Raw genomic sequence first — 10,000 nt, 5'->3', positions numbered from 1 at the left:
AAACTCTCCTTTCTCAATAAATTTCATAGACAGCTGTCTTAAAGAGTCCACAGCAAACACAGCAATATCTTCATTGGGGTTACAGCCAACTTTATTGAAGTGTTCACCTAATACCTAAAACAAAGATGGATCACAATCTTGCTTTATCAATCAATTTTTTTTTTTTTTTTTTTTTAAATATCTATCTGATTTTGTTGATCAGCACTGCCTTATAAACCTAGAAATATCCCCTCATAAATCAAGACCCATCAGGTATAAAATAATATCTCTCAAAATGTGACAGAAACCATAAAAGGGACTCATAACATCACAACTCACCTCCCATATTCTAGACCACTGCAGCCTAATGCGACCCATGTTGTAATAACTGATCTCCACAATCTTCTGCAGAGAAAACATGCGAGGTGTAGGCGCTCCTAATTCCTCTAAGGATACTTGGCATAAGGCCTTGACAAAGTGGACGACAGCATCACCGTCCAATCTTGTAGAACCAGTGAAGATTCTGTCAACTGCCACTACTACACTCTGGGATGAGGTTTCGCCCATGGACTCCTTAATGTGAGCCAGTTTCTTCTGTTCACCAGTAACTAGTCAACAAAAAAGTAAAAAAAAAATCAAGAATGTCAAGAATAAGGATGTGATATCATATGCAATATATGTGTTATATATGGTCACTGATTATCCATCAAAGTTTTGGCTGAAAAAATGAATGAACACATGTGGTGAACTCACTGAATTCAGGGAAGGCATCAAGAAAGTTTGAAGTCTCATGAGGCATTTTTAAACCAGAATCCTTTATGTATTGTGGCTTCACTCCTGTGCCTATCAGCTGAGCCAGTTCAAGCTGACTTATGCATTTCAGGATCTCTAGCCATGATTTTCCCAAATAGTTTCCTGTAAATAAGATGTATTTTATTTTTTTGGCTGCCTAAATAAGGCAAATCAATTGTAATGCTGTTCAATTATTACTGGTGAAATGAGTATATTCATCTGCAAGGCAAACATTCATAACAACTTTCAAGTAGATGCTATAAAGCAAATGCAAAAGTATGAGACTGAATATGTACTTGGTATTTCCTATTTACAACTACCTGACTTATGATGTGTTTTAATTATGGAAACTGAATTATAGTAACTAAATTGAATATTACAAATGAGTAATTGTTTAATATCTTCTACAGTTCTGGGTTATTACATGGGATCTCTCACTAGTTAACCCATTTGTGACAGCTGAGGTAATATCGCATTATGGGAATATTTTGCTCTCACCGGATATGTCCAATCACATTAGGACCTCTCCCTCTAAATGCATGTTCTGCATAGTTACTTATGTATATAGTCTTTGTTGTTGCATGTGTATAGACACATTTTTCTTGACTTGACAAAATAATGTAAAAAAAAAAAAAAAAAACTCATATTACCTCCATACAATTGGGTGCATGAAAAGCACTCTAAGAGACAGAGTGTGGCAGTGCCGGGAGAGATCAAGTGCTTGATAGCTGTGTGCACTTGTTATTTTCCCAGCAGGTGCTGCATAAGGCAAATGTATGACCCGGTGCGAATGCATTAAGATTTGATTTGAGAACAATTTCAGGAAGAGACCTTATCCAGGAAGAGAGGACTTTCATTATATGACTACTGTTAATAAATATACAAAAAATATTAAAGATGTACAAGTTCATTTTCATCTCTCACCATCTGTATGTGCAACTGTTATGAGAGTCTTGATACAGTCCACATTCTTGGCCTTCATCTCTGTGAGTGGAGAGTTGGCAGTGAGGAGTGTGAAGCGGGCCAGGCACTGCACAAAGGCATCTCTCTCAAGCTGGAAGGAATGATCAAGAAAAATATGAAATGCAGATTCATAATATATAAACTGAAGGGAAATGATATTTCACCACTAAAATTCATAACGCATAATCCAGATTTTTCAGATTCCTTCACAAGACATGGAAGAGTCTTTACAGTCATGTGGAATATACAGGTGATTCTGATGGCACATCGCAGACCATCCAGGCAGAGGGAGGCTACTTCAGCATCATCACAGTCTTGCAAACCCACTGAGAATGCGGCAAGAAAGGGGGTCCACGCCATCTGTATAAGAAGACAAATGAACAATGCCATTGGTGTCGGAATCGATGATCTTTGAGTAATCACAGCTGCTACAATAAGCACAACCCGGCAGACTTCTAGGTAGGCTTAATACTATGGTATCATCATATTCATCACTAATTGATCACTTTGACAGTATCCAGCAAATTAATAAATAATTCTTAGATACATGGCCTTCACTATTTCTACAAACATATTTAAATAGTAAGAATTTTGGCATATAAAACAATAAAAGGTAAGGCTGTGGTCAAAGTCATTGCCACCAGGACAAAATGATCAATTAACAAGATAAAATAGTATTAATAACAAAGTGGTTATTTTAAATTTTGGAATAATTTAATCATAAAACTATTTGTTTTTTACCTTAAACATTGGGCGAACATGTTCTACATGAGTTGCAAGAGTAAAGGTGGCATCAACATGAGAAGCAGCTTCCATAAGTGACTTGGCTGTCCCTGATATTGTTTCCATCTCCAAGTTGAAAAGGAACTTTCGTTTCTTCTCATTTACAACAGCTGTAAGTGCATGTTTGGTAAAGGTTACAAGTTCAAAACACTACTTCACACTGATTTAGTTAATCTGCAGTCACTAAGTTCAACTTCAGCTATTCTTCAAATTCAAGAACTCCTTACACACACAAAGCACATATGTATACATCTCAAATCTAATCATTGCTTTAAAGAAGGAACTTGAATGAGTCCAACCTTGTTTCCCAAGTTTGGTGGATGTGGCTTTCATTTTTATCTCATTTCCAGCAATTTCATCATAGATGCTGGAGAGGTACTCCTCAGGTAAATCCTTCGAGTCATTGATGCCACGATTCATCTTGATATATTGCTCTTTTGTCATCTTTTGCTGTATCATTAAAAAAAATATTTGCATTGATAAAACAAGACATTAAAAAACGTTTTTCACTTTACCTTTTGATTTATATTTACACACTTCTTTGTTTGATTGACTTAACATGAAAGGAAAAGCCATTAAGAGCCAATATAACATATAACCACCTCCAAAACAATCCTAAATTGACATCATGAGAGCAAGCAACACCAAAAATTTTATATACTAACCTTAACCTGTGTACTATGCAGGTCAGTGGTGAGCATGATGATAGAGTATGCCAACACATATGCTGTATCAGCACTTGCAAACAAACCAAGGCTGCAGAGGAAATCAGACATAAAAGTTTTCTTAAGAATTAAAATCCTTAAACATCTTCATAAAGGTTCAATTAAACATGCTCCTTTCAATTATCTACATCCAGATATTGAAATCAATTAGACAACCAAGTTCATTTTAGTAAAGATGCAAAAATAGACTATATCTTCTAGGTTTATGAGCACTAACAAAATAAGTAGGATTTATGTCCCATGCACTGTTTTCTCTAGTGCCAACTCTAACAAATTCTGGCAGTAATTGAAGTAAACCCCCCAGTAAAAAAAAACTCTTGTTATTTGACTACTCTTACTTTGCATTGCATTCACAGTATCTAGAAGCAAATTTCTCCATCAGCCTATCAATCTTCTGGGCTTCTCCTGGTAACCGGAAACCTTCAAGAAACATTCGTAAGGCAGGAACAAAATCGCGCTCATGGAAATCCATTTGATCAATGTAGGAACACATAACCTTTGGGTGAGAAATAGATGTATAAATCAATAACCAAAAATTTATTAAAACTTCTGTATCACTCATTTTCCTATTTTTTTATATCATTAAAAACCATTTTAACCCAATCACGATAGGGCATATTTTTGCTTGCACCCGCTTGTGCCGGGAAGATAATAAACACGTGACACTTCATGCCGGGGTGTTTTCTCACTGCATGGGCCGCGCTGAACCTCTCAGTGTTTTTTACCCACCCTATTCTTATGGTTTTCATGAATGCATCTACATTGTAAAGCCACATACAAATATTGCCATGTTCAGGGGAGTTATTTTAGTGGAAAAAACATATTACAGTAAGGCCTTTTTAGTTTTATTTTATTGAGCTTTGCCTATATTCTTCACTTCCTTGTGAAAATACCAAAGGAAAGTGGACGCAACCTCTTAGTGGGGCATCAAAATATGTTTTATACTTTATTTTTTCTAACAAAATGAAAAGAAGAACAATATGAATAATCATACATGTACATATGAGTATGTACATGTACCTTATGACGTGAGATGACATGATATCATGGGAAATCATCAATTAGCAGTAGTATTACATTAGTAATTTCTTACTTTATTTCATTTCTTGGCCAACCACAATTGATTTTATAATAGTTTCTCAACTCAGAGCTTTTTATTCAACAGACCATGGAGCAGAAATTACCATGATGTAATCGATATCATGTAGTTTTCTGTGACATATAATTTTTTAAACATTATATTTCCTTTTATGACTCATACACCTAAACTAAAGTAACAGAGTCTTAGAAATTATGTAAAATTATTATATTTGAGAACGATCTAGCGATCTATTGCTGACGTTTCAGCATGTCACAACTGCCCCTCCCGGAACTCGGGAAGGAAATGCACGTCTCAGGATGTCACCCAGGTCCGGGGATATTTTTTGACCACATGACAGGATGTCAACCGGCATGAATGGGTTAAGTGAGTCCATGCCTGATTTTGAAACATAATAAATGCAATAAATTTTAATGACTGGCTCTTATATTAACAAAACTTACACTTTAAAAATTTAGGAGTAAAAAAAGGGAGAGAATCCTATGAAACCTGTCTAACCTCTTTATTGACTGGATCTGGATCACCAAGAAAATCTCCGACTTGTGTCTTATCCAGTCTATCATCATCATGGAAGAATTTAGCAATGTCTTCAGGTGCTGGGCCTAAGAGCCCTTGGGCCTGCAAAAAGGCAAGGCCACGACGTGGTTTTCTGTTGAACCTGCAATTCAAGGGGTCATTACATGTGTAAATATATAAAACGAATTAAAGAAACTGATACTGTAATTTAAAAAATCACACTGTCTAATGATGCAGTACAATATGTTTAACTCATTAAAATATCCCATATATTGTGCATTGTCTATTTAAAGATAAACATTAAAGATGTATAATTACATGTCAATGCCTTGTTCCCAGATTTCCTTTTGATGTTTTAGGGACTGGCACTGTTCTGGGTTATCCACTCCAACAGTAGAAGTAGTGGTGTTTGTGGAAGAAGATTGGAGGGAATTAATAGAGTTGTGTGAGCCATGGCGAGCCAGTGGCGTACGATTACCCTCAGACGAATGGTTCACTTCCAACTCATCATCCTTCTTCTTTTCTTGGCCTGAAAATTAGACATAACAATGGAAACCTTGACATTCAAGTATACAGTACCATGCCACCAAAATACTTTAATCTCATTAGAAAATATTTCCCTCCCTTCCCACTACTTACTGAGATTAGACAGTGTGTTAGGGTTGACATAAAGGTCTTTAGACCATTCAACCATACACTTAAGGGTTGACACAAGGCACTCGAGACCCTTGATCCTCATGCTACGTTCCTGGAGAGGTGTAGAACCAAATTCTCCTGGCTGGCCTCCTTGAGCAATCTTGCTGAGGTCATTAACTAATCTGGGAATATTTAGAGCAAGACACATTTTAGGATGTTTACATAAAAAGAAAAAAGTAATACATTAAAACAGACAGATGTAACAAAATAAATTCAACCTGAATCCTCTTTACCTTTCAAAAACATTAGCAGCACTGAGGTCACAGTCATAATTCACATATATATCTACTACAGACTGCGCATCTGCACAGATCCTGGTGAGGGCTTGTATAACCATCCACTTGTGTTGGAAGCTGGAACTCCCTGCTTCCAAGATATTCAGGAAGATTTCCTTGAAGAACACCTGCACCAAAAAGGACAAAGTGAGCAAAGTGCAAATCAAAAGTTCTTTATCAAATGCATGAGTATCTTCTAAATGAGTGAGATTAAGCCGTCCAAGATGGGCCACATCTAACTCCGGCTTTGTATGGTTGTAATACCGGGGTTTTCAAACGCATAAGCCTAACGCCTCGAGACTCTTGGGTGCACAAGCCGCGAGACTGGGCTGCCCAGATATCTCGTCACCAGTGTCTGACGCAAAAACCATGAAACGTGTTGGCATGTCATCCAGCGCAAATGGGTTAACCCATTCACGCCGGGGCGGAATTTCGCCTACTCCCGATAACGCCGGGAAGATTTCAAGCGCGCAACCGTTCGTGCCGGGGTGTTTTCCCGCTGCGCGCGGTCGCTCTGACGCTCGCAGAGCGTTTTTCACCCACCCTATCCTTATGGTTTGCGTGATTGCGTCTAAAGTGTAATCATGTGTAGAAAGTAGTGCTATGTTCAGAGGATGTATATCAGTCGAAAAAGATGTTATAGCACTGTTTTTTTAGTGTTATTCTATTGAACTTTTTCCATATTCTTTACTCCTATGTTGTAATACCAATGGGAAGTGGAAGCATTCTTCTAGTGAGGTAACAAACATAGTTTTTTTTTTCAATTTTTTTTTTTCTTCCTAAAAGAAAAGAAAGAGAATATGAACAACCATACATGTGCATACAAGTGAATGCAAGTAACAGCAATTTTTTTCAAGTGTAATTTTCTTTAGTGGGCAAAACAGATGTTATATAATTTTTTTTTTTTTTTTTTTTTTTATTCCTCGGCCAATTACAATTGATTTTACGATAGTCTTTCGACTCAGATCATCATATTCAACAAATCAGAAACAGAAATCACCATGCCGTACTCAAGATTACGTATGTACCTTTGACGTCATTCATATTACGTTATATCCCATTTTCTACTATTTAGAAGGATAAACTAAAGTAGCTAAGACAAATCAAGTATGAAAATCGAATTGTACTAAGAATAATCTATCATTCTAATGCGGACGTTTCAGCACGTCGCTACTGGCCTCCCGGCGCGCGGGCCGAAAATGTAGCACGTGCCAGGACGTCACCCGGGTCCGGGGCTTTTTTCGACCACGTGTCAGCACGTCAACCGGCGCGAATGGGTTAATGATGGACATGATGTACATGCAATGGCTTGGCTGGTCTTCCAGGCTGGTAATATGAACATTTTGTCATGGCTTTGGTCTGGCCGTCCCCCTGGGTGATTGGGCACATTGCGGCTGGCCACCACCTGGGATTACAAATACCCCATGACATTAGACAGAAACTGGAGCAGGTACATAAGTCACATCTGTCATAATTGTGGAAGGTTTGTAAAAAACTGGTAGGATTCTTTTCTGCAAGTTTTTTGTCACAATTGGAATGTATGGAGTGTCTATTCATATTTCTAGTACTGTTTGGCAAGTTTCTTCAAGCCATACTCACTATATAAGCCTCATATTACCACACCTCTTGGAGGCCCTCCTCTTCCTCAGTCAATCAGACTCTTTTTTTGTTTTTCTTGTGAATGAAACATAGTAAGATAGTGATTCTGATGTAATATGCCATATTTCATGCATGGAACCCCACCATCCATCCTTTATCTCACCCATAACCCCTCCCCCACACCATACTCATATGTACCATACAGTATAGTTGCCTTATGGTATATCACTGTCTTTTTACTAATCAAATATCTAAATTAATATTTGATTGTGTTCTATTTCAAAACATACTCTTTACTGCTCCATGTCTCCCCATGCCACTATTCCTCTCCCTCAGCCTTAGTTTTACATTGCCTTATTGTCTTTTCACTTTTTATACATCTGCATGATTTAGTTGTGTAATATTTGCATGTTTTTATATGCTGGTGTTTTATAGGCATGGAAGCTTATTCCCATTCTCCATACTGTTTTGAGAGATAATGGAATCATTTTTTCAACTGTGTGGAGTAACTGAGAGAGATCTTTCAAATTTTATCCTCTTCTGTGCAGTCTGTATTTGATGAATGTCAATGACATATAAATTTTCTAGTGTGTAAATTCAAGCTCTTGAAATGCCAAAGACTAAAATGCAGTTAGAGGGACAAACATACTGAATGCTTTGTAGTCTTTAGGGTTAAGATGTGTGTTTTTTCTATTAACCCATTGAGAATGGGGAGCTGAACAAGCTAACTGGCAGTCAGAACAAGCAATTTCTGACACTTCCAGTACTGGCTAAATATTAGAGAGACAGAGACAATGTGTTCTCTGCCCTCTTGGCAGTGCAGACTAGCCTAACAAATATTTTACCTTAACCCATTCTTCTCCTGCTGTGAAGATAACAAGCGAACACAGCCTCCACGTGTGAGATCTCTCCCGATTTTCACCCACCAGATTCTATGGGATACTGAGGTGTTTTTTCTTTTTTTTCTTTTTTTTGACAATCTAAGGACAATGTGTCTATACAAATGCAACTTCAATAAGTATATACATATGTAACAATGTAAAATATATATCATAACGTGATAAGATGTCATTTGACTGGAGTGAAATATTCACATGACATGATAGCACATCATCTAGAGCAAATGGGTTAAATCCATCACAAAATATGGGTTTAGGCTGACTTTGGAAGGCTGTAGCTCTGAAACTAGAGCCATTACAGTCCTAATACTTCATGATTGTAAGCAGTTTCTGATGCACTAATGCCAGTCTTTTAGGCCTCATTGGAGTGGTCGTGTATGTCATAACTCCCGTCCACTATGGGATAATTTCGAGACTTATGGTATGAACTATGAGAAGAGCGATACTAATTAGCATTTGGTATACCAGGTAATCATAACTGAAGTAAATAAATAATTTGTAATTTCAACAAAGAGGAAAAATGCAGTACAAAAGTGATCTGAGCCCTTGCATATGCATATCCCAGAAGGGTTAATAAAGAAGACAGTGACAAAGAGAAAGAGGTTGAGGGAGGTTGTTTATATCTTCATAGAGAATGAAGGAGAGGAGAGAAGAGGAAGAAAGAGTAAGGAAGTGAAGAAGGTAGATGAGGGGATAGAGAGAAAATTACAAGAACAAGAAGTAGAAGAAAATAAAGATCTGCTAGAGAGAGAGAAGAGCAGGGAAAGAAAAAGAAAGGGTAAGAGTAAGAGAAAGCGAAATGGAAAGAAAAGTGGAAGAAGGCAGGGGAAAAGCAATAAGGGAAGGACAAAGAGGAAAATAGGAGGAACAGGAGAGTATAATGGATGTGGGAACAAGGACATGTGAAGCTGAAGGAAAAGAGGAGAGGAAAAAGAAAATGAATGAGCAGAAGAAAAAATGGATCATATTCTAGCATCATCACACATCTTCAAAATGAAAGTACAATAAACATTACCTCAATCTGCATCTTTAGGTGAGCCTTGAAGTTCGAAAGGAGGGCAACGAAGATAGCAAGGGAGAGATGAAACACTTCTGGAATGGGTGACACGCCATTCTTGCTCAGGGCCACACACAAGTACTGCTTGATGGCGGTAATGAATGTGTCATTTGAGCGAAAGACTCTCCCTGCATTCTGCACAATAGACAGGAGCATCTCCAGAGACAAGATCTTGGACCGAAGTTCATGAGACCTGATAAGAGGGGAGTGAGCCATTAGCATGAAACAGCTAATTACAGCTGGAAGAAAATAATAAAAAGGGAGTGTGTGAGTGAGTGAGTGAATGAGTAAGTGAGTGAATGAGTGAGTGAGTGAGTGAGTGAGTGAGTGAGTGAGTGAGTGAGTGAGTGAGTGAGTGAGTGTGTGTGTGTGTGTGTGTGTGTGTGTGTGTGTGTGTGTGTGTGTGTGTGTGTGTGTGTGTGTGTGTGTGTGTGTGTGTGTGTGTGTGTGTGTGTGTGTGTGTGTGCGCGCGCGCACGTGCGTATGCACACACACACAAATGCATGCAAGTATATACAAATAACACTAATCAAATAGAACAAAACTGTAATGATAAAATGCAAGATGCAAGAGCATGGATTCAATTGCACAAAGCCTTAGTGTTCCCCCATTTACTT

General features: G+C 37.9%; 1 protein-coding gene across 7 annotated transcripts in view; it reads right to left on the bottom strand.

The window, feature by feature from the left end:
* The window catches only part of Sec71 (ADP ribosylation factor guanine nucleotide exchange factor Sec71), a 59,847-nt gene that overhangs the window by 31,718 nt on the left and 18,129 nt on the right, over nucleotides 1–10,000 (bottom strand). For all 7 annotated transcript variants that reach the window (XM_086548728.1, XM_086548732.1, XM_086548730.1 and 4 more), the window contains 14 exons: nucleotides 9,342–9,576; nucleotides 5,787–5,956; nucleotides 5,497–5,675; nucleotides 5,176–5,386; nucleotides 4,840–4,999; nucleotides 3,581–3,738; nucleotides 3,183–3,273; nucleotides 2,817–2,967; nucleotides 2,476–2,627; nucleotides 1,966–2,094; nucleotides 1,696–1,825; nucleotides 733–894; nucleotides 319–587; nucleotides 1–114 (listed from right to left, as the gene is read on the bottom strand). The exon at nucleotides 1–114 is cut by the window's left edge and continues 62 nt beyond it. In XM_086548728.1, coding sequence (XP_086404854.1) covers nucleotides 1–114; nucleotides 319–587; nucleotides 733–894; nucleotides 1,696–1,825; nucleotides 1,966–2,094; nucleotides 2,476–2,627; nucleotides 2,817–2,967; nucleotides 3,183–3,273; nucleotides 3,581–3,738; nucleotides 4,840–4,999; nucleotides 5,176–5,386; nucleotides 5,497–5,675; nucleotides 5,787–5,956; nucleotides 9,342–9,576 — 2,311 coding nt within the window. The remainder of the gene's footprint in view (nucleotides 115–318; nucleotides 588–732; nucleotides 895–1,695; nucleotides 1,826–1,965; nucleotides 2,095–2,475; nucleotides 2,628–2,816; nucleotides 2,968–3,182; nucleotides 3,274–3,580; nucleotides 3,739–4,839; nucleotides 5,000–5,175; nucleotides 5,387–5,496; nucleotides 5,676–5,786; nucleotides 5,957–9,341; nucleotides 9,577–10,000) is intronic.

This window comes from Penaeus japonicus, unplaced genomic scaffold (genome assembly GCF_977035675.1).
Source record: "Penaeus japonicus unplaced genomic scaffold, GWHDUDI00000001_assembly GWHDUDI00000021, whole genome shotgun sequence".
NCBI classification, from domain to species: Eukaryota; Metazoa; Arthropoda; class Malacostraca; order Decapoda; family Penaeidae; genus Penaeus; species Penaeus japonicus.
Note: the sequence above shows the minus strand (reverse complement) of the source record. Positions and strands in the feature narration are given on the sequence as shown.